A 23439-nucleotide genomic window follows, 5' to 3' on the forward strand; every position below is an offset into this window, starting at 1 on the left:
GCGCCCGTGAGGGCGGGTCCCTCCACCACCGCGAGCTGCAGTCCGGCAGCTCACACAGCTCTTTGCAGTTTGAGGTCCTGCTTTCAGCACACACACACACACACACACTATACACACGTATATGTACCGTCTCTCAGCAAAAGAAGTATTGACATCAGACGTAAGCTCCCTTAACTCAAGAAAGGCCCCCCAACCCTCCCCAACCCCCATTGCCTGTCAGTTCCCCAAGGAAAAAAAAAAAAGGATCTAAAAGTATTTTTGTCATCCACGGCGTCCCGGTTTGCTCTCAGCTGTGGTTAAACATTTCCCAATACTGTGCAGCTGGACAGAATACCCCTCCAGCAAGGCCCGAGTCTTCTCAGCTGGATCGTATCACGTCTGGAAAAGGACAAGGCCTCTAGTGAGTGCCCACAGGGGGAGAGCCACGCCGCCGGTCTCGCCAGGGCTGTCCCCCTCTCGCCCCCCGCCCCGGCGGCCAGCGCAGCACCGAACGCCGTGACTGCGCGCGTCAGGCACCTGCTGGTTTTGGTCTCCTCTCCTTTCCTGTCCTCATGTTGTTGGAGCCCATTTGCCAGGAGTGGGTGTCTGAGGTCTAAGGGAACCTTCATCTGGACTGAAGTTATAGCCCCTCCCCCACCAGGACCCTCCCCGGGTGCTGGGATTGGGGTCCTGGCGATAGCTGGGGCACTAGGAAGTCCCCTTCAGCTCAGAAGACCCTGTCCTCAGCCCTGGCTCTTTGCAGATGGCTCCACCCCAGGGCTGCCTCTGCTGACCCTCGAGGGTTGACGAGGTCTGGTTTGAGCATCTAAGCGTGGTCCTGGGCTCATCTGCATCAGAATCACTTTGGATGCTTGTTTAACAATGTATTTTCCCGGACCCTGCTCCGGAGCCACTGAGTCAGAACTGCTGGGGCTGGGACCAGGAGTGTGCACTTTAGCAAGCATCCCAGGTGAGTCTAATGAAGGCTAACTAAGGCTTATGAGCCTTTGTCACAGACATTGGATCTGAGGTTTTGGTCCCTAGAATCATCAGCTGGAAACAAGCTTGTCCACACTAGGCATGTTGCAGAGACTGGAAGGTGGATTATAAAAAGGAGAAGGTGGTGAGCTGTAGAAGCCCAAACCCAAAACGACACACGGTGTCACTGCAGGGGCGCCATTCACACTGCAGTCCACGTGAATGGCACCACCTGGGTCGTGCAGTGTGCAACGCGTACGGCTGTACCCAGCAGCTCTGCCCAGACCTCTGGCCTGTCGATGCTACCAGGACGTTGCACACCCCTAACATCCTGTGTGGGATGGTCACTGGCCAGGCAGTCTACACGGCTGTCCTCACAGACAGCCTCACCGTGTGTCAGCTGGACTGAAGGATGCTTCTGCATCCCTGGGGAGCACCGCCTGGCTCCCTTCTCTGGGACTGGCTGAGGCCGCGGTAGGGGTCCTGGGGGCGCCCCCTGCCCTGGATGGGCCGACTCTTACCTGCAAGCCGAACTTGCTTGGGCAGCCTCTTCTTAGAATCGGGAGGTGAAGCTTCTGAGGCTGCTGCTCCCAGCTAAGGTTCCCAGCATGTTCCTCTCGAAACCTTGCTGTGGAGGAGAAACACCAGGTATAGGAAACATCACAGGACGGACCAGTGTGGGCGTCCACGCGGTCAGAGACTGCCCCCAAGCATCCCTGAGCTCGCGCCAAGCTCTCTGGACACACTCTGCACGTGTGTCGGGGCTAAAACTGGCCTGATTACACGTGTGACCAAGCATGAGGTCACTGACACTCACGAGTTAGTGAGATGGGTCTGGCCTTCCGCACAATGGAACATCCTACTTGCCATCACAGAAATCTGAATCAAGGCGTGAGGGTTTAGCTAGTGCTTGTCACTCTAGAAACAGAGCAGCCACCGAAATCAGATTAGAAAAATTGTCTGTTTCTTCCTCTGACCGGCCCCGCTTTTTAAAAAAATAAATCCCGACGAGAGTTCTTGGCAGGGAGGTCATGCCCGGCAGGGCGGAAGGGTCATGGGCTCTGTCTACCTGCGTGTTCTGCCACCTCCGGCCTCACCAGCCCCGAGTGCTTGCTGAGCAGAGACTGAATCTCACTCCTGTGTGTCTCATAGCAGACAGCAGGTGCTCAATAAATACTCTGGAGTGATTGAGGACGGCCCTTGAGAAGGGGCGCCTGGCTCCAGCCCTGGCCTCTGAGAGCCTCGTCAGCGCTCACTGACCAGTGGGGACACAGGGGCCCAAGGCAGGCGGTTCAAAGCCCCAGTCCCACCTGGTCTGGGCATGGACCACATGATCATCCCCACCCCCGCCCCGTCCCCTGCAGGTTTGCAGGCTCTCTCCTGCCAAGCTTGGCGGGATGTGGCGGAAGGTCCCAGGAGAGACGAGTCCTGGGTCCAAGCCCCGCTGTCCTCCAACTGGCCAAGTCAAGGCTAACTCCGGGGCCCCGTCTCCCTGGTCTGCAGGAGGGACCAAGCCCATGGCAGCCTCACTGGGGATGCAACAACCCCGTGAAGGTGGATGAGCACCGAAGCACCAGCCCAGTCCCTTCGGGGCTGTGGTCAAAGCTGGCTCCAACTGCATGGCCCAGGAGAGCCTAACGAGGGGACTCTCCGTGTGTCCCGGCTGGGTGCCGCCTCCCTATCTGGGTGAGCCCAGCCCTCGGGCCACCTCAGAGCAGCTGGAGGAAGCGCTCCCTGGTCCTCTCACCCACCTCCCCTCCACTAGGCCTTCCTGGCAGCTGTCACATGGCCAAGCCCACCTGCCCAAAAGAGCAGGACAAGGGCCAACACCGGCAGTGGCTTCACACGGCCCCAGCCACCTTTGACCACGGTGGCTCCACGGCCCCGTCCGTCTCCCCACTGCGCTGGAGGAAGAACCGTCCTCCTCCTGCCCAGGGGGCCGTCCTCCCATCCCTCCCCTGCCTGGTCAGGCAGTTCCTGACCCTCCAAGACCCTGTCACCACCCCCCGCCCCCCGCCTTCCTCCTCCTCCTTCACTTTCCCTGCAGAAATGTCATTAAACAGGCAGCTTTTTACCCATTCTTTTGTCTCCCTTCCCTCTGGCCAAACTGAGGCGATCAGGTCCCCTCCCAGCCCCCCGCCCTCCCCCCTGCAGGGGGTCCCATGGGGTTCCCCCTCCCCCCTTTGACAGCTGTGCCCTAGAGTCACCAGAGACTTCTGGATCCCCAGATCCAGGCCCTTCCTGTTCCCATCTCCTTGTCCATCAGGAGCCCCGGGAACCGCTGCCTGCTCCCCCCAGCAATTCCTCCTCCCTTCCTGCCCCCTCTCCCCTCGGCCCCCAGGGAGGGTCTTCTCCCTGCGTCCGCCTTTGTCCCCCAAGACTTTTCTGCAGACATGCTGCCCGTGCCCGTGGCTTCTCCCACGTGGACACACAGCTGTCTGCACGCAGCCTGGCCTCTCTCCCCAGGCCCCACACGCAGACCCCAGACTCCACCTCTCCATCAGGGCTCCCCTCCCTCCTCCCTCAAAAGCCCCTGACCCTCCCCCCCTTCCCTGACTGATCCATTTCTAAACGTAACCACAGGGTGTCCAGCCGGAAGCCCGAGCTTCGGTAGCCCGACCCGCCGGTTTCTTCTGCCCCTGCCCTTCTCGTCCACCCTCACCGCTGCTGACACCTCGGTCTAAAGAGCGGCTGCCCCCGAGATGGGAAAGGAGGTCAGTCAGCATGAAGGGCTCCTACAGAACTGGACCCGACTCGTGTCCACTCCGCCCTGCAGAGTGCATGAAAGGAGCCTTCCTAGGGCTGGTTTCAGCATGTAACCCTCTCCAAACCCTCAATGGCTCCCCAGCGCCAAAAGCAAACCCTTTAGTCTAAACTTGATGGGGTCTCGTCATGCAGCCCAAACCCGCCTTCCCAGCCAGAGTGCACACGTGCCCCCAAGGGCGTGATGTGCATTTGGCCCGCCTGCTTCTCAGTTCGTTCCCAGAAGACCCCCCACTCCCAGGCCTCTGCGGCGCTTCCTGGATTTCCTCTGTCCTCCACTCCCTCAGCACCTTCTCAGGCCCTGGGCTGAGATGTGTCAGCGCCTGGATCCCAGTCACCGAGGGGCCGGCCTCTCCCTTCCTGAGCCGCGTGGACCTGAGTCAGTGCCGGGAAGGAGCGGGAAAGCCTCGCCAGCAGGGGTGAAAGGTGTGGGCCCTTACCTGTCTGAGGACCCCCTGCAGCTCCCTGCTGGACCACATGTCGGCCAGGAGGAGTCGGGCGGCCTCTGTAGCCTTGGGGGAGGCACTGCACGGGTAGAAGTTCATCAGGGGTGAGACTCCAGCAACTTGAGGATGAACGAACACCCCCTTCCGTCCCCCCCTCACCCCCTCGTGGGGCGGCCCCTGGGTGCCTGAGAGCGCAGCCCCACTGGGGGTCACTCTACACAGCGGGCACAACCCCAGGCCCCTGCCCGCCTAGAGGTACCCGGGACTCTCTTTGGGGCCCCGGTCCCATCCCCTGGCCTTGTCCTCGGAGGAGAGAGGCCCGTGGGTGAGAGAGGCTGGGTCTGCCGCTCCATGCCTCCTGCTGGCCCACGAGGACTCAGTGTCCCTCGGTCCCCTGGCCGGGAAGTGTGCTGCCCGAGGCCTGGATGTCAGAGCTCAGCTTCTGAACTTCCCTCCTGGTCAGCCTCCCCGCCACCCCCACCCTGCACCGCACGGCTCCCCGGCACCACTCGGCCTGCTCGGGCTGCGGTACCGCTGCTCCGCGGGGCCGGGGAGGGGACGGAGGGGCCCCATCCTGCCCACCTGCTGCGACACAGGTTGACGACGTTGCTGATCATGCCGCTGGAGAAGTGCTGCTTGGCCATCCCCGGCAGCGACGCCATCAGGTTCCTCACGGTGTAGCAGGACGAGGACAGGATGTCCTCCGAGTTGCTGGTGTGGCCGGTATGGCTGGTGAGGAGTCTGGTCACCTCTGGGAACACTTGGTTCCCTGGGAGAGAAAGAAGGGGAGGGCACGGGGTCAGGTGACCGAGGGCTCCCATGGGGCCCCAGGCCTGGCGGCTCCAACTCAGGGCTTGGGACCGCATGGGACCTCGCACGCCTGCGTCCCATCCTCAGGTGACCTGCCCCTTCCCGTGCCCGAGCCTCTCTCGGGCCAGCTCCCCCCCACCGCAGGGAGCGGTCCGAGGGTGATCTTTCGGTAGGCTCTGGAAGGCGGGGGCGCCTCTCGAGGGGGTGGGGCTGGCCTGAGCCACGCGGAGCTCACCCATCGCCCTGTGCAGCGCGGAGTGGCGGGACATGTTGCTCAGGAGGGACGCTCCGGACCGCACCACGTCCGAGTTGCCCGACTGCAGGAGTTTGGCGATGTGAGGCAGGCCCTTCTCCTTCAGCCCGATCAGCTGGCTCATGCCGCTGGACATCTGAGAGAAGGGACGGACGAGTGAGGCCTTGGCTGGGCTCCCCAGGCCGCCCGGCAGGCCGGAGAGGGCCAGTTACCCCGAACCGAGAGACCTCAGAACTTTCTCTCTTCCATGTTGGAAGCAGAGACAGACACACATTTGCTCCCACGTGGGTGACTGCAGGACAAAGCCCCGGGCAGACGTGCACCTGCACCTCACCCGGGGCGGCCTGGAGCCCAGGGAAGGAGGGAAGTCTCCGGCCCCTCATTCGCGGTGGGAGGGGCCCCAGAGTCAGCTTCCAGATTGAGCCGGAGCCAGCGGCTGCCGCTCTGCCTGCCTCACCCTTCCCGGCACTAACTGCTCACGTGAAGCCTCTGATCGAGGGCACCTGTCACCTGAGGAAGTGCCCACCATCCTCTGCCAACCTCCCTGCCTTCTGTGCAGTCAGTACATACTTGAGTCAAGGATGGGTAAGAGCGGGCCTGTGCCTCGTGGAGAGGCAATCCAGGTCAGCCCATCCGGGCCGCTGGCAGCAAAGCCATCCTGGCCGTAACCTGGTCCAGGCTGGTGTGGGGTTCTCGAAGACCCCCGGCCTATCCCCTCACAGTGGGGGGGTCCTCCTTTACCCTCAACTCACCCTTGTCCTCCTTCCACCCGGCCCCCTTCTGTCCTGAGCAAAGAGGAGGGCGGGGTGGCTGCAGACGTGCCTCCCAGGGCCCCACCCAGTCCTGCCTGTGGCCTCAAAATCTCTCCCGATCCTGCCACATCTTCCTCTGGACCTGCCCACACCCCAGACCCTCTATTTCCACCCCTGTCAGTTCAGCAAAGAGGAGACCCCTCTCCTACCACAAACACACCCTTCATCCTGTCCCCCATCCCAGGCACAGCCCGAGGCCAGCCCAGGACCGGACACCAGGAGGCAGATTCCGCGGCACAGACAAAATCCAGGAGGGCTGGGTTCCACAGCCCCTGTCCTCCACCTGGGCGTTCCCAGGGGCTGAGGATGCTCCCTCCACACGTCCCCAGTGCCTGGCCCAGAGCCTACGCATGCCAGACCCTTGACTCAGGCAGGCCCCGGTTCATGGGGACGCGGAGAGCTGAGCCCGGACTGCGGGTGGAGAGAGAGGTGGGGGGCGGGGGGCGCTCACCAGCCCCTTGCTGGCGGTCAGGTTTTGCAGGGCACCGGCGCAGGCCTCCAGGGTGGCGTCCTTCTTGCTCTTGCCCATGAGGTTCAGGTAGGTGCGGATGGCGTTCGAGTGGTACAGCCAGCTGCTGCCCTTGGGGTTGGGCTCTTCCTCAGGAAGGGGGCAGTCGTAGTTGTTGTTCTGGGGACAAGAAGCGAGTCGAGAGGGGCCGAACCCACGCATTCTGCTCCCCCAGCCTCAAGGTCATGGTTCCCAGATGAGCAAGTGCCCGCTGCCCCCTCCTCTGTGCACTGCAGCTGCTCCCCGGTGGGTGAGGGGCAACTGTGCCCTCTGCCGTCTCCATGGGGCACAGAGCATCCTCAGTGCCCCAGGCCAGCTCTACCCCCACCTCCCAACTATGAGGCTGCTGTGGGTCTCACACCCTGACGCCTCCACCCCTCCCAGAGTCACAGCCTGAACTTGACCCTCCCTGGGCCAACAAGGGTGGTCCAGGGCCTGGCTTCCACCGCCGGCACAGTGAAGGCAGCCACCCTCCCTCCGCAGCATCCCCCTGCTTCTGGGGAGACCTGCGGGGCTCAGGAGGCGGTGAGAACCAGGCTGCCCCCAATCTTCAGGGGTGAGATGAAGAGGGGGAGACTTTACTAGTCACACAGCAAGAGAGACGAGGCCTGCAAACAGGGGGCTGGAGCTTTTGGCCTCTGGGGATCTGAGCAGCTCCTACATCCCAAGCACACACACCCCCAGTGTAATAAGATCCCAAGGTCGGGCAGGGGTCCATCCCCGGGGACTGGTCTCAGGCTCCAGCAGGGCAGAGAGGTGGGGTGGACGAGGCAGTGGGATCCGGGGGACTCAGCGGGAGCTGACGGACAGACGCACGGACAGACACACACGCTCACCATCATCCTGTCGTTCTTGTTGCTGAAGCAGCCGGTGGAGGACTTCTCGGTGTAGGCATTGCGGGCGTTGTACTCCAGCTGGCGGTAGGGGGTGGGCACCTCGGTGTCCAGGTGGTAGGAGAGGTTGTGCAGGACGCACATGCAGTTCTCCACAGACTGGGGGCCGAGCAGAGACAGCGCTGAGCCTCTGCTCAGCCCCCGAATGCCCGGCTCAGTCCCTGCTGCCACAATCCCTCCAACGAGAGGGCGGGCCCCTCGGGCTGCCCTGGGCCAGCACAGACCCCGCCACGGTCCAAGAAGTTCCCAGTGGCAGCTGCTCCCAGATCTTTGCTGCTTTCCTTCCGTAAACCCTCCCGGCTCGGGGGTGAGGCAGCAGATCTGCCCTCCTAATGTCCGGCCCTGCTGGGGTTTGGGAGCCCCTGACTTCCAGGGCCCGGAGTCACCCATGTGGAGGGGCTGTTCCACCCAGAGCAGAAGATCACGGTGCTGCTGGGGCCAGTCTGAGCAGTCAAGGGACAGGCTGTCTCCTGAAGCCGGTTGTCACCTCCAGGGGAGGGAGCAGGAGACAAAATCCCTCCCCAGAGAAACCGTGTGCAGGACCCAGGGGCCGTGACGCCTGGCCAGTCCCCTGGGGACTGCTCGCCAGTCTCCGTCCTGCTGTGCGGAAGGACCTCAGCCTCCAGTTTATCTTCCTGCCCTGATTTCTCCTTTCTGTCTGTCTGGGCAGGTGTCCAGAGTCCTGGGGGGTGGGAGGGTGGCTCTCCCAGGGCCTTTGGGGGCGGCAGCGGACGCTCACGGAGAGCTCACCCTGAGCCAGGAGTTCTCTTCGTGTTTTGCTTATTAACTGAGTCCCTAAAACAACCCCCGAGGTAGATACGATGTGAACTGAGGAACAGAGAGATGAGGGAAGTGTCACAGTCACAAAGCCTCTAAGTGCGGGAGAGGACCTGCCCCTGTAACCCCTGCTCGGGCGCCACCCGCCAAGGAAGGGTCGGGGTGCTCAGCATCCAGACGTCCCCTCTGCTGGCCAGGCTCCGGGTCCCTTCCGGCCACCAGGCCACGCCTTAAAGGCTCCCAGGAGTGCAGACCTGCCCTGTGGAATCTGGGAGAGAAAAGTACCAGGACCTGGAGTCCCAGGCCGCCCTCACTGACTGGAGATAGAGGGAAGTCTAGGTTCAGGGGCGCCACCTGGGGGCGATGCTCACCTTGTCGTCACAGCAGCTGGCCGCCACGCAGTTCTGGATATAGGCCATGAGGGAGTCAATGAGACCTGTGTAGTTGCGCATGGTCTGGCGCCCCATGTCCACGGAGCTCAGGTTCCTGGTGGAGGACATGGGGCGGGTGGGGAGGGGTCGGGGGGGACAGGTGGGAGAGGAGGAGATGCAGGGGGGAGGGGAGGGGGGTAGAAGAGGAAAGGAACAAGCGGGAAACAGAAATGAGGACCAAGGAAGGAAAGAGAAATCGTTCAGCCAATCCTGCTCAGTCCTGGCTGAGGCCGGGAAGGGGTCTCACTGGAACTCGGCTCTTTTCACCCTTCTTGCCCACCTGGTCCCCAGGCCCGTAACTTTTATGTGTCCAGGGCTCCGGTGCCGCTGGCAGCCCAGGCACACACCCTGCCCTCGTGACACTTGTTGGGCAGGGGACTGGACATCCCTCCCCGCGGAAGCTGTGTTCTGCCCCCAGCAGGGGGCTCACTCCCACCCAGGCAGTCTGGGCCCCTCTGCCTGGTGCAGGTGGGGTGTGACTGCTGCCACCCCACAAAGTCCTCGATTACCCTGGCTCTGCCTCTCCCTAGCCTCTCTGCTCCCCAGAGGCTGCCGCCAGAGGCGGGCAGGGAGGAGCCCAAGCCAACTGTACCCCTGTTCTGGGGCTCCTAGGAGTTGGGGAAGACAAACCCCGTCAGAGTGAGGTGTGACCCTTAGGGGGGATCTGCTCCACAGCTCCACCTCCATACCGCCCACCCCCCTGGAAGCAGCACGCCTAGGTCCCTCCGCCAACAGCCTCCAGGGCCTTTGCCACACCCTGGGGCAGAACTCAGGGAACTCTGGGCAGAGCAGTGCCATCTTCACGCCGAGGAATACGGCAGATGCTGTTCGCACCCCAGCCGGGAGCCCATCAGCAGACCTGTATCTAAAAATGCTCTTCGAGACAGCACAAGAAAGGCATATTTTGTGGGGTGGAAGAAGGGGAAACAGCTGAGCCAGTTTAGCTATTCAGATCCAAGCATTTCCACTCAGATTCCTAAGGAAGAGCCCCTCAGCAGAGGTGGTGGGGTCCTGAGCCTCCACCAGGCCCAGGGAAGCTGGGGCGCAGCCACGTCTGGGAGTCGGCCCAGGAGGCCAGGCTGGCGTCAGCGCCCTGCCCCGCTGAGCCTGGGCTGAGCCAGGCTGCGCCCCCCGCCCTCACCTCAGGCAGCCGGAGGCGTTGAAGAAGACCTCAGCGTCCACGGCTTCCCGGGGCAGGCTGCTGTTGCCATCGCACCAGCCGGAGAACGGGATGATGACCCGGTCAGCCAGGACGGGCAGGGCGTCCGAAATGAGCTCCTCCTTCAGCTCGTCGGTGGAGGACAGGTTCCAGAGCAGCCCTGGGGGTGGGGACCGCCAGGGTCAGGAAGACCAGGGACCCAGTGCCACCCCCGGCTGGACCCCACCTCCCGGACGGGCCTCTGTCATCTGATCATCCCGTGAGCCCACTTGCCCACGTCTCAACTAGACGGCAGGCTCTTGAGGGCAGAGCGCCTACAATTCTCTGTGCAGGTCAAAGTTACACATAGGGAAGCTGATCAAAACACATCAGACTCAGCAGTGTTTTCTGATACAAATGCTAGCTCTCAGAATCTTCTCACGGTCTCTGATTTCCACCCAAAAGTCAGCCCAGAAACTCTTACTGTTGCTCTGTATGTGGTCCCATCTTCCCCGTCCCACTCAAGGTCTCCTCGGTGACTTCTGTGCCCTGTGTCCCCACCCTGAGTGCTTGCTGGCACAAGCCTTGGATACAGGCGCTGAAGGCCTGTTGACCTGCTCTCTCCCCTTCACCTGCAAATCCCAGGGTCTGCTGAGTACGGGTCCTGCCTGGACACCAAGCCTCCACCCCCGCCCTCTATCCCTCACACATAGATGGTGGATGGACGGACGGCTGGACATGGACAGATGGATGGAGGGACACGATACCCAGGGTCACCAGCTGGACACGACTAACCTGGCCAGCACTGGTCCCATGGGACTCCTGGGGTGTCAGTCTGAGGCCGCCCACGCCCCACCCTGTCCTGGGCTGTGGCCGCCCCAGCGCCTCCCAGCCGCCCCACTCTCTGTGGCCGGGCTCCCCACCGGTCAGCTGCTTCTGGATATCCGTGCAGCTGGTCCTCCTCAGGAGGCTGACGGCCTCGCGGACACCGCTCTGCCTCTGAGTCTCCAGCTTGTTCGTGGTGCTACGGAACACCAGGTTGCGCAGGGCCCCGGCCACGGCCTGCTGCACGTTCTGGTTGGGGCTGCGGAGGAGGCTCACCAGCTTGCAGATGCCGCCCAGCTGGTACACCTGCGGGACAGGGCGCCAAGCGCCGGGCAGGGCGGTGAGGCGGGCTGACGACCCTCCACTTGGAACAGCTTCACTCCGACCGAAACACCCAGGGCGGCCGAAATAAACAAGCAGCGCAGAGTGACAGTGACCGGCCAGACCCGGAGCAAAGGCAGGACTTAGCCGCCAGCTCTCCCGCATCCTAGCCGGGACTCCCTGAGCCCCCTCCTCCCCAGCCCCGCTTTCCTCCTCGGGAGCCTGGGGTGAGGACCAGACGGGAACACACTTCAGAACCCTACGGCGGGGAGACCCCCGTGGAAACGCCTCCTCATACAGCAGGAACTGGATGCAGACGGACCCCGCCCACTCTAGGAAATGCATTCACGGGACTGCACCCTTGGGCTGACAGCAGAGGACTTGAGGAGTCCTCCCTGCCAGCCACGCTTAGAGGCACAGACAGCCCTGTTCTCCACCACAGATGCCTGGTGAGAGAGGGTGGCACCATGGAGAGACAGAGACAGAGACAGAGAGACAGAAATAGAGAGAGACAGAAACAGAGAGAGACAGAGACAGAGAGACAGAGAAAGAGAGAGAAACAGAGACAGAGAGAGACAGAGAAAGGGACAGAGAGAGAGACAAAGAGACAGAAACAAAGACAGAGAGAGACACAGGCAGAGAGAGACACAGAGACAGAGACAGACGAGAGACAGAAACAGAGAGAGACAGAAACAGAGAGAGGGGGTAGGGGGAGGAAGTTGAAGTGGAGGAAGACGTCCCTCCTTAGTGGAATCTGAGGAGGGGTCTCTTTTGAACCCGTGGCCGTCACCAAGTGTCTCTTCCACGACCAACAGAGGAAACACGGCCGAGTGGCGTCCCCTCCACCAGGGGCTCTGCTCCCACAGAGGGTTAAGATGCCCGTTCTGACCTCGGGCAGTGCCAGGCCCACTCCTGGCCGCAGGCAGCTGGGCTGGGGCAGAAGGAGCCAATGGCAAATGCCCCCACCAGCTCAAGTGCAGGGTCAGGCTGCCCCGCCCAGGCCCCGTCCAGGCCACTCACCTGCTGCTTGGCAGACTCATCCTGGAAGCAGGTGTGCTGGATGTAATAGGCCCCGATGGTCTGGCACTTCTCGTCCTGGGAGCTCAGGTACTGCACGGCCTTGGGGATGGTCAGCCCGCTGCACTCAATGTCCTCGCTGCAGATCCTGTGGGGACGGGCGGTGTCGGGTGTGGGAGGGTTACGGGGGCTTGGAATCCCCCTTGCACGCCCGAGAGCCACAATGAGGCAGCCCCAGGCCCCGCTGTGGGCAGCTCCTCCAGAGGAGGGGGAAGGCTCACCCCACCGCGAACACTTGCTGGGACGAGGCCCTGTCATGGGTTCATGTCCAAGCAGCAAGCTACCTCCACCCTATTCCTGAGGGGAAGCTCTCCACCCACTCTGCCATCTCTCATGTCTGTGCCTGGTACTGGGAAAATGGAAGAGAATGGCTGGGGGCCTGTCCATCTATCCATGTCCTGCCATTATCCCTCCCTCCCTCCCTCCATCCATCCATCCATCTATCCATCCATCTTCCCTCCCTCCCTCCATCCATCCATCATCCATCCATCTTCCCTCCATCCACACATCCATTTATCCATCCACTTATCCATTTATCCATCTTCTCTCCATCCATCCATTACCCATTTATCTATGCATCTACCCATCCCTCCATCCATCCATCTTCCTTCCCTCCATCCCTCCATCATCCATCCATCATCCACCCATCTTCTCTCCATCCATTCATCCATCCATCCACCCACCCACCCACCCATCCATGCATCCATCTCTCTCTCCTCCCTTCATTTCTAAGTCTAGCTGATTCTTCTAACACAAAAATTCTCACACCTACTCCCTCTTCCATCCTCATGGCCACTGCCTTCCTTCTGACCATGGTCACTCTCACTGGGACTACAGTGAGACCCCCGCAACTGGTGTCCTCTCCAAGACTCCCATCCAAAATGTTACACCCCTTTCCCAGATGAGCAGCCTGAACGCTCTGTTCAGTGTCGTCCCCATCAGCAGCTTCTCGTACTGCAAGTTCAAGTTCAAACTGCTTAGACTGATATCCAAGGGCATGTGTTAGGTCGAACCACACGAAATGGCCGATAATCAGCTTTTCTGAGCCACAAAACTAGAACAACCATGTTCTAACCCGATAGTCTGGCTCTGCTGTGTCCTGCATACTCTCTAGCCCTAATGCAGGTCTGCTCCAGCAAGACCGCTCTCTGCACTGTGCCCTGATCAGGGTTCAGGGGTGCCTCTGTCCCTTCCCCTCACCATCCCCGTGACCCACTGAAGACCCACTGCCTTCCCAGGGAAAGGAAACCTCTCTTCCAGGACCCACACCAGCTCCCAGGGTGCTGACTACAGGCTGCCTCCCCAGCTGCCTGTGTCCTGGGTCCCACAAGACAGCGGGGACAGCTCCTTCTTGGCACCCAGCCCTGCCCCCTAGAAATCTTCCCAGCGTTTCTAGAGGGGGAAACACTCCTCATGTGTACCAGCCTCATGCCTTTCCATAGCAGGTGCCCGACTCCTTTCTGGAAAGATCACCCACGGGGCAGAGCTCCCCAGTCCCCCCCATCCTCATTGAGAGACTGTCGCCCAGAATCTGCCAGTCGAACGTCACCTCCAAATGGCCTGTCACTCACGCCCTCCATGGCTCACGTGACCCTCTCCTCTTGGGGCCTCCAGTTTGGGGCAATGAGCCAGGGCCAGGCGCTGCCCTGGTCAGTCTCCATGGGAGAGAGGCTTCTTAGTCCTTCTCTGGAGCATCCTAAATACCCCTTACGGCCTTTGAGTAGCCAGGAGAGGGCCAGCTTTATAACGCTTCTGCTTATGATCGGGACAGCATGGTGAGTAGGGGAGGGCACAGGGTGTGGCCTCGGCTGTGTGGTCTTGGGCAAGCTACCTAATGTCTCTGTGCCTGTTTCTCCTCAGGTTCTAGCCTGGAAGGGCTCTGAGGGTTACAGATGAAGAATGCAAGGCTCTTGGGCTCCATGGAAGGGGGTTAATCCTGCAGCTGCAGGATGGCCCTGGGCTGTCGTTCTCTTTTTCATGGCTGTCTCCCCGCTCTGACCACAGACCACACATGCTCAGTGAATGTCAAATACATGAATAAAGGACCACTCAGTGGTGACAGAGGACAGCTCCGAGGTTCATTGGGCTCTGAGCCCTGGAGGGCAGGCCTCAAGACCCTCGAGACACCGTGGCCATCCCCAAGCCACCCCATGCCCAGGGCTCTCTATAGGACTCCCACTCCATCTCCTGCATTCCCACCCCTGGCACTAGACCTTACCAGTTTTTATGTCTTTTGCCCTGTAAGATGGACCCGGCTCTTTCCCGTTGTCGACCTCAGGTCACACCCCTTTGCTCTTTTAGAACGTGGGGAGAGGTTTACACGCCCAAGCCCAGGGATTCTCAAACCCTGGCAGGGTCTCCATCTCCTGCAGGCTGGCAACGCACACACCGCGGGCCCCTCCCAGGGTTTCTGACCTGGAGGTCTGGGAGGGCCTGACAGGAGTGTTTCTCACAAGTTCCCCGGTGACGCTGAGGCTACTGGCCAGAGGAGCACACTTTGAGAACTGCTGGCCCAGCTAGCTTCCGATTCTCCTCCCCTTGTTCATTACCTGTGACCCTTGAAAACTCACACACTCGACAGGTTTGTTCAGTGTCTCCATGCTGAGAACTTCCCAGGCTAACGGTCTGTCTCCCATGCCCCACACCCCCCCCCCCCGCCCCGCCCCGCCGAGTGACACTCACTTGGAGCTGGCCCTTGAGTGGCTAAAGGACTGGTCCTTGGTGCAGGAGATGGGCTGGACGTACACGGGGTCCTGCTTGGAGATACAGGAGGCCTGGCGCACCGGGTACTTCTTGACCCCCTTCTGGCCGCTGCAGGTGCTGTAGATGCTGTAGCGGTTCTGGGCGGTCTTGTAGCCCTTGCTGCCCAGCGTGCCCTTGCGCAGGGTGCCGCGGGGGTCGCAGTAGAGGTTGGGCTCGCTGCGGCTGGCCTTGATCTTCTGCATGAAGCAGATGTCGCTGCCGGCGCCGGGGGGGGGATTGCTGCTGCGAGGGTACTGCTGGCCCCAGCTCTCCATCTGGCTGTAGGAGCTGAAGCGTTTGCTGTCTGCCCCCCGCTTAAGGGTCTCATTGTAGATCTGGCCAGAGAAGGGGAGAGAGCCTCAGCCAAGGGTCCCGACCCGGGATCCTGGGTCCAGCCGGCCACGGGATATAGCCCCCCGTGACGATGCTCAGAGAATACCGGGATGTCTGGTGTGGAGGGAACCTTGGTCAGCATCTCAGACTACTTTTCAAACTGCAGGCTGTGACCCGTTATCGATCATGAAATCAATTTAGCAGACTGTGACCATCATTTTTTTTTAAATGGGATTGAATAATATATACTGGAATAAAAAATATCAGAGTGCAGTGCAGGTAGAAAGGACTGGGCTATAATGTAAAATGTACTTCATACTGTGGGTTGTAGCCAAAAAAGTTTGACAGCCACTGATCCGGTCCCAGTGGGCCTGGTCCAGGAGGGGAGTCAAAGGCCCAGGGAGGAGAGGGGCCTTCCTATAGAGGGAAGGGCAACAGTGGGCTTGAACGCAAGCCCCCAGGCCCTTGCCCTGCCACCCCGTGCACTTCCCAGACGCCAGCAGCCCCTGATCGCCTTGGCCGCCTGTACTCAGCACAGGGAAATTCCTCCTACTCTGGCCAGGACTTCTTTCCACTGTTATTTCTCTGCTAAACTCCCCATCTTTGCCTCCTGTCTGCCCAGTCAAGAAGCAAATGGCAAGAGGCATTCTAGGGGGACCCCCTCGAAGGCCAGAGGGGGAAAATATCCTGCTCCCTGGGCCTCCTGCACCCATGGAGGCTGGCCCGGGGCTGCAGCAGGGGTGCAGGGCGGCCTCCTAGGCTGTGCCATCAGGCTGGCAGCAGGGGAGAGGTGGGCAGGGCTCAATCCAGCAGGAAATTTATAATAATGAGGCGCCCCCAGGGCTCTGTGTGAGCCCAGCTGGGGAGTCAGGTGCCCTGGGAAGAGCCTGCAAAGCCGGAGACTTGGTGGGAGCGAAGCCCTCACAGGGCCGTCCGAGGAGCTTTCCCAGGAGCTCACGGGCGGTGGGGCTGCCTGCTCTGACTTGTCCCGAGACTAGAGAATCAACATGCAGCCTGAGAAAATGTCTCCGCACGGGTGCCGACCTGGGACTCAGCTTTGCCGGGATGAGCTGGGGCCAGTCCAGCAGCCCAGAGCCTGCCTGCCCCACCCCGTGAGTGAGTGTGTGTGTGCGTGTGTGTGTGAGTGCCCACACACAGGGGAGTCGTCGGGCGGCTGGGAACTCCCCTCCACTCCAGATCTAGCCACCGGCCCTTGGCCGGGCCCCGTTCCTCTCTGCAGGGAGAGCCTTTGGAGCAGGAGACCACCTGTGGGTCACCTTCCGTCAGCAGTGACACCCAGCGCTCAGAAGCCACCCACTGTCAACCTTGGCCAAGGCGCTCTGGTCAGCTCCGCCCACGCGTGCAGCTACGCACTCAGGCGGGCAAGGCATTCACCCCCAAACTGGGTCAAGCCAGCCAACTCCAAAGGGAACTGGTGTGTGGGGCAGGGTAGGCACAAGAAGAGGCAGAGGTCAGAGGAGTGGGCCGCCGTCTGACCATCCTCAGCGGGCAACCTGCACGGCACACGAGAAACACGCAACTAGGCCTCCAGGCCTCAGGCTGGCGGCCACACCCCACCCTCCTCTGGGGGAGGAAGATGGCATGGCGCCGTGGAGGGAAGGCTGGGCCCCCCTGGTCCTCAGTGATGACACTCCTGGTCGTCACCCCAGACAGTGACGCCGGAGAGTCCACACGCTCCCTCGGCCCAAACCCAGTGCACACGCCGTCCTGCTGGCGAAGCTCAGGGCTTGCTCTCCTGCCCTGGCCAGGGGTCTGGGGGCGCTGCCCACAGGGGCCGGGGTGCTGGCTGTGCTGCGGGAAGGCAGGTACGGGGGAGGCAGCGGCCCCGTGGGGCAGCATTTCTCAGCCACAGCCGCATCGTGCACCCCACCTGGTTCCTGTGGCACGGCCTGCTGGCGGGCTGGCGGTGGCCAAGCCAGCTGTGGATGACTCTCCCGCCCTCAGGACCTTTGCTGTCGCTTTGACAAGCGTGAGCAAGGGTTCCTCTCGCCCGGGCACCATCCCCTCCTAGTGCACAGGGGGCCTGGGCTCCCCTCCAAGGCGCAGACAAGCCCTCCCAGAGCAGGCGGCCCGTGGCCTAGCTGATGCCTATGCCCTTTGCCCTTTTCTTCTATCTGCCTGAAATGACAGGGGCATTGTGGCCTTGGTGGGCTGAGACTTCTGCAGCAGAGGGAGACTCGGGGGCCAAGAACACAGACTCAGGAGCCAGATGGCCTGGGTTGAGCTCTGCCCACGTCAGCTGCCTGATGGGTGGCCTTGGGCTTGTGCGTCTTGGTTTCTTCTTTGGTAAAGTGGCATCATTGTGCCCAGTGTGCAGGGCCGTTGGCAGAATTCGGTGCATGGATGTTTGAGAGGCGCTCAGCACAGAGCATGACGTAAGTGTCCCTCTGACGCTCAGACTGGGGCCAGGCTGGCTGCCTCTGGGTCTTGCCAAAGGAGTGGCCACGTGGGCACAGGAAGGGGGAGGAGCCCAGGCAGCCAGGACGGCCTGGGAAAGGGGTGCACGCTGGCTTCCAGGGCCCAGGCTGCTCTCACCCCACGGCCGCACAACAGCCTCCATGGGTTTCAGAAAAACAGAGGAGACTGGTCCGCCCAGATAGGTGGCTTTATGATGAAACGGCTGGTGTTTCTTCGCGTGGGCTATGTCGGCCTTCAGGACAGACAATTCTTCGCTGTATAGGATGCCCCAAGCATTGTGGGATGTTTGGTGCCCTGGCCCCCAGGCCCTAAGTACCAGTAACACCTCACAGCCGCTCTGACCAGTGAGAACACCCCACACGCTTCCAAATGCTGCCTTGTGGATCCCAAGCAGCCGTCGGACTAGACCAGGGAGCAAGGCAGCGCGGGGTGGTGCTGGCCAGGCCGGGGCTCTGGGCTCACCCCCGCGCCCAGAGAGTGGTCTGCCGGCAGCATCCTCTGCTGTGGCTACAAAGGACAGTCACACACACACACACACACCCCGTGGTCTGGTCATCTCATGCTTCCTTGGGAAACTCTGGCCTCGGGTGGGATGGCCCATGGATCAAAACATGCCAGAGGCTAGAAACTTGATTTCCCGGGAGCACAGCTGACCCCTCGGCCAGAGAGCAGGCTGGGCCGGGCAGCCTCAGGGATGCCCGGGCAGTGTGTCCAGAGAGACATGTTTCAGCACCTGGAACCATCCAGGGAGCCTCCCGGAGCCCCGCTCTGCTCTGCTAGTGACCTTGGTCTTATAACCCATTTTCTCTCCCTCTCCCTTTCCTTCGTGGAAAAGGGGAATTTTGTCCCCCACTGAGTGCTCTCACCCCCGCCCTGGGCCCTCAACGTAATCTCTCTTTCCATTCCTCCTGAAGTCAGCAAGCTCGCAGAGGACAACCCTCTCATTTGCAGGCAAGGAAGCAGGTCCTACAGGGCGACTGGGCCAAAGTAAAGCAACAGAAGCCCGGGACCCAGGGCCTCAAAGCACCGAGTGCGGGCAGCCCCCCGCGAGCCCCCCTCGGTCTGCAGCAGCCAGGGGCGCGCCAGGTGGGCCCGGATGAAAAGAGGGTCTGTGTCCGCTGATGAGCCCTTTCTGAAACCAAGCTTGGCCAGGCAGGCGGGGCTGGACAAACCAGCTCTGGGCGGACACGCCCAGACCCTCCTGCCCAGGCGCGCTCAGAGAAGAGTTACCTCCAATGTCCTCCCGTGAGAGCCAGCGCGTGGGCCACTTCACGGGGTCCTCGCCCTCGTGGCCCAGGGAGGGGGCTCCTGAGAAAGGACCCGGATTAGAGACGCCTCAGGGACAGACCCCATCGGCCATTTCCCTGCACCTGCCACCCCACTCAGCACCCAGCCGGGCCCCCGGGGCAGCCGGCAGACAGCAAGCCTCCCTCCTCCTGGGAGTGCGGTTGGGATGGCACCGCAGCTGGTCACAGGCAGCAGGGGGCCTTCCCACGCTGCGTGGTGGCCCGGGGGGTCTGGAGGGCACAGGTCCCCTCCCAGCAAGGGCTCCCGGGGGGAAACTTAGGGCCCAGGGTGTGAGGAGGTCCCCCGGGGATGGGGTGCCTGCTTACTCGGCAGTTTGCATCAGCGTGGGAACCACCGGCCTGAGTCACCAAAGGTGGGACCTCGGCCGGGGGGAGTGCCGGTCCCTGCACAATGCCCAGCCCCCGGCATTGCTCCCTCTCTGGCTAGGAGCAGGGGTCCCGCCCTGGGCCGGCCCTCCCCTCCTTCCCTGGCACGCGGCTTCGTGCGGAGCGTGGAGGACAGATGGAGCAGCCCCTCGGCTCGGAGGCCCTGCCATGTGGGCCCGGAGGAGGCTATGTGGGTACCCCGGCCAGGCAGTCCCTCAGGGCGGGAGGAGCTGCCCCCGAGAGTCTGTCACCCGCACCCAGTGACCAGCAGTGCCCACTCGGGGGGACCCCAGCTTGCGAACTGGACAACACTGATGGAGGCCCGGCTCCCAGGCTCACGGGAGGCACCACAGAAATCTGAAACTGAAATTCAATGCCGGGGGCTGGGCATCTTTTATCATCTGAATGTTTTCAATGTGAAAAAGAAGAAAGTTTTGATGTTCATTCTGAGAGTAGAGATTTCACCAGAGAGCTGGTTAACACTGGCGTGTCCCTTATAACTTTGTAAGGTCAGGACTGAACTCCCAGTGACCAGGGCAGGAGTAAGAACTGTCGTGGGTAATTCAGAAAATTTTTCTGAAGTATCTGGACCATGAAGCCCAAGTAGAAAAGAGCCTATGACGCTCCAGACTGTAGCCTGTGGGTCTTTCACGGAGGTGCTGCTCTCTCCAGGGACAGAGGTCACAACTCTGGGGAAAGAAGCCACCTGCCCTCCTGGGCTCCAGGCTCCAAGTCTGCCTCTCAGGCCGGGGGCAAGGGTCAGGCCCACTGTGGCTCCTGTTGTTCCTGGCGACGGGGCAGGAGGGGGGTGACAAAGTTCATTTGTGTGCCCCAGCACCTTGCCGAGAGCTGGCCTCCATGACATGTGATGTCTGAAAAAACAACGGTGCCAGTTCCAGCACCCAGCACCCAGCTGCTCCAGTATCCAGCACCCACCTCCAGCACCAAGCACCCAGCTCCAGGACCCAGCTCCCAGCTCCAGCTCCCAGCTCCAGCATACCCAGCTCCCAGCTCCAGCATACCCAGGCTCCCAGCTCCAGCTCTCAGCTCCAGCATACCCAGCTCCCAGCTCCAGCACCCAGCTCCCAGCTCCAGCATCCAGCATCCAGCACCCAGCTCCCAGCTCCAGCACCCAGCTCCCAGCTCCCAGCTCCAGCATACCCAGCTCCCAGCTCCAGCACCCAGCTCCAGCATCCAGCACCCAGCTCCCAGCTCCAGCACCCAGCTCTAGGACCCCACTCCCAGCTCCAGCACCCAGCACACAGCTCTAGCATCCAGCTCTGCCTTCACATCCTGCTCCCTGTTTCATCACTGAACTGTGGGAGAAACTATTTTCTGAAACTCTGTTCTTGGACCTCTCCCCCTGCACACCTGAGACATGGGCTTTTCTCAGCTCCTGACCCGCCAGGATGGGTTTGGGGAACAAGGATCTCAGGTTTTGTACGTGGAAACCTCAGGCTTCACTTTGGGAAGTACTCCCTGGCAGGTGTCTGCCTTTCAGAGGCAGCTCTCAACAGTCCCAAGAGGCAAAGGATCCCTGCCCCTCGGCCACCTCTCTCACGGGCTCAGAACTGTCCAAGGCACGGTCCTTCTGCCCCCCAGGAGCCCCGTGTTCTGTGGTCACTTTTGAACCCAGAGGCCGACCCCTTCTTCCCCATGATGGTTCATCCTGGGGAGGGAAAAGTGAGGCCCCCTCCAAGGTTCCCACGTGAAAGAACTCCTGAACTTCGAGGAAGTGCCAGCTTCCTGAGACAGCACACCTGAGCGTCAGGGAGATCCCACTCGCCCAGGCACCCCACCTTGTGCAGGGAGACTGGGGGTGCCCCTGAACTGCCACCCGAGCCCTGAGCCAGGAGGCACTTGCCAGCCGTAAGAGGAGGGCCAGACGCTGCAAGACGGCAACATCCTGAGGGGCAGATTCTTCCTTGGCCAAAAAAGAGCTCCTTGGAGACTCCTTGGTGAAAAAACCACTCCCACTGAGGAGACAGCCAGGAATTTCACAGGAAGGAAGGGACGATTGGCTGGACCCTCCAGGCCTTGATGACAGAGCCCCGACTGGAAGACGAGCCTGTGTGCATGTGCACACACACACACACTCCACGTGCACACCTGCCTGCACACACACTCCACGTGCACACCTGCCTGTGTGGGACACACATCACTTGGCTGGGGGTCGACTCAGGCGGGTAGGTCTCTGCAAGTGCCTTGAGCTTATCCTAAGAACCGCATAGCAGGCCTGGTACTTCACAGTTGGTGAAGAGCCCTCCCATTCATCCTCTCACTGGAACCTCACAGCCTCCATCTCCCGCCTGGCCGAGGAGGTGCCAGGACAAGCAGCAGCATCTGTATTCTCTCTGAGAGCACCTCTTAAGCTCGGAGAACTTGAGGCTGGGCCAAGGCCATGAGGCTAAGACGGGGTAGACCCTGAACCAGGACTCAGGCCTCCGACCTTCCTGGTGTTCGTCCTCCAGCCACTTGGCCACCAGAGTCTGGTGACCTGAGTGAAGTCTAAATGGCCCAGTGCTTCTGCAGCTAGGGGTGCTCTGCAGGACAGGCTTCACCACCACCTCGGGCTACTCGCTGGCCATCACCTAGAAACCCCTCCCCAGGGCCCCAGACACAAGAGATGCCTGCTCCTCTGCTTTGGCTGATGGTGGGAAACGCTTAAGAAGAGTGCAGCTGACCGGCTGTGCGACACGTGGTAAGGCTCTATTGCCCACAGAGCCCGGCTGGAAGGCCCTCTGTCCCAAGAGATGCCTACGGGCGAGGCGGCCTGTGATCGCAGCAGGGCTGGCCGGGAGGGGTCTCGAGAGGGAGGGCACGGAGGAGTGAGTGCGGGCCCCCATGCCCTGCACCCATGCTTGTTCCTGGTGCACACAAGCTGCCCTGAGAAATCAGGACATCACTTCAAGACTGCTGACTGAGGCCGAGCCCGGAGTCTCCTGCAATTAGCTGAGTCTTACTGAGCTTCTTGGGTCTCTAGAAGCTGAGCCACTTCCCTCCCAGCCTCGGGGGCAGTCAGAGGGAGGAGAAGGGCCTGCCCCGAGCCCCCCAGCTCCCTCCAGGCCTCCTCTCATGGCACCTCGCCCTTCCCCCAGCTCTGTGGGCCTCCCAGAGCTGCTTAGGGCTGCGGGGAGATAGGGAGAGCCTGGGGTCTCCTGCCGACCCTCTCCAGGAGCAATTGATCCTGCAGGGCTTGGTGCCCGGCGGGCCCTGGGTTAGTACAGAGGGCCACAGACCTTGGCCAGAAACCTCATCTTTAAATGCTCCATTCAAGGGATTTCCCTGGTGGTCCAGTGGGTAAGACTCTGCGCTCCCAATGCAGGGGGCCCGGGTTCCATCCCTGGTTGGGGAACTAGATCCCACACGCATGCTGCAACTAAGAGTTTGCATGCCACAACTAAAAAAAAAACCAAAAAACATGCCGCAACGAAGATCCTGCATGCCACCACTAAGACCTGGCGCGGCCTAAATAAATAAATATTAAAAAAAAAAAAAGAAAAGAAAATATCTAAATGCTCCATTCAAAAAGGCCTTTAGCTGGGCACAGGGCAGTCACTGGTGAGGGGAGGGGGCGCCACCTGGTCACCTTTCTCCTTGACCCTCGGCTCTATCTGACCCGCTGGACCAGCTTTGGGAAAATTATCCTGCATGATGAGCTTATGACCCGGAACCCCCCCAAGTGTGGGCCAGGCTCCACCGGCAGTCGTGAGGTGACTTTAGGGCATTTAAGGGCACAGCCAATAACTAGCACTGAGGCTCATAGAAAACTCTTTCTTTTTCACTTTGATTACCGTGAGGAGAAGGTCCAGGTTGGTGCCAGGATGTGTCTTTAACATTTGCCAACCTCCCTTTCTGAGCAGAAAGAAAAAAAGCCTTACCCATTTGGAGTTAAACAATTATTTGTTTTCATTCTACTTATTATTATTGATTCTAAATTATGGTTAAGCCTTCTTTTATGGCAAAGGATACTTTTTTTTTTCCTCTCAAGTTACTGATACAAAGTTTCTTTTCAAAATGAATGCACTGAAATTTAAAAGGAAGTTTATTAAAAATAAGTAAATAATAGTTGGTGTGATGATTTTGTAAAAACTCTGACAGCAGAGATCAGATGAAACTCTGCTGCCTCCAGTGGCCAGGGTCCCCTCCTGTGACAGTGTGACCAGGAGCACTGGGCAGGGGTACCAGAGGTCGGGCTCTAGTCCTGGTTCTTCCCTGAGTGGCTGTGCAGCCTTGGGCAG

General features: G+C 60.8%; 1 protein-coding gene across 2 annotated transcripts in view; it reads right to left on the reverse strand.

Moving 5' to 3' along the window:
- Positions 1-216: 216 nt before the first annotated feature.
- Positions 217-23439, reverse strand: part of PKP1 (plakophilin 1) — a 47852-nt gene continuing 24629 nt past the window's right edge. For both annotated transcript variants that reach the window (XM_061185245.1, XM_061185244.1), the window contains exons 3-14: positions 14694-15088; positions 11955-12099; positions 10712-10919; positions 9792-9969; positions 8591-8705; positions 7386-7541; positions 6493-6669; positions 5212-5365; positions 4749-4935; positions 4161-4245; positions 1479-1585; positions 217-378 (exon numbers count right to left, since the gene is read on the reverse strand). In XM_061185245.1, coding sequence (XP_061041228.1) covers positions 1511-1585; positions 4161-4245; positions 4749-4935; positions 5212-5365; positions 6493-6669; positions 7386-7541; positions 8591-8705; positions 9792-9969; positions 10712-10919; positions 11955-12099; positions 14694-15088 — 1875 coding nt within the window. In that variant the 3' untranslated portion in view covers positions 217-378; positions 1479-1510. The remainder of the gene's footprint in view (positions 379-1478; positions 1586-4160; positions 4246-4748; positions 4936-5211; positions 5366-6492; positions 6670-7385; positions 7542-8590; positions 8706-9791; positions 9970-10711; positions 10920-11954; positions 12100-14693; positions 15089-23439) is intronic.

The sequence above is a fragment of the Eubalaena glacialis genome, chromosome 3 (assembly GCF_028564815.1).
Source record: "Eubalaena glacialis isolate mEubGla1 chromosome 3, mEubGla1.1.hap2.+ XY, whole genome shotgun sequence".
NCBI classification, from domain to species: domain Eukaryota; kingdom Metazoa; phylum Chordata; class Mammalia; order Artiodactyla; family Balaenidae; genus Eubalaena; species Eubalaena glacialis.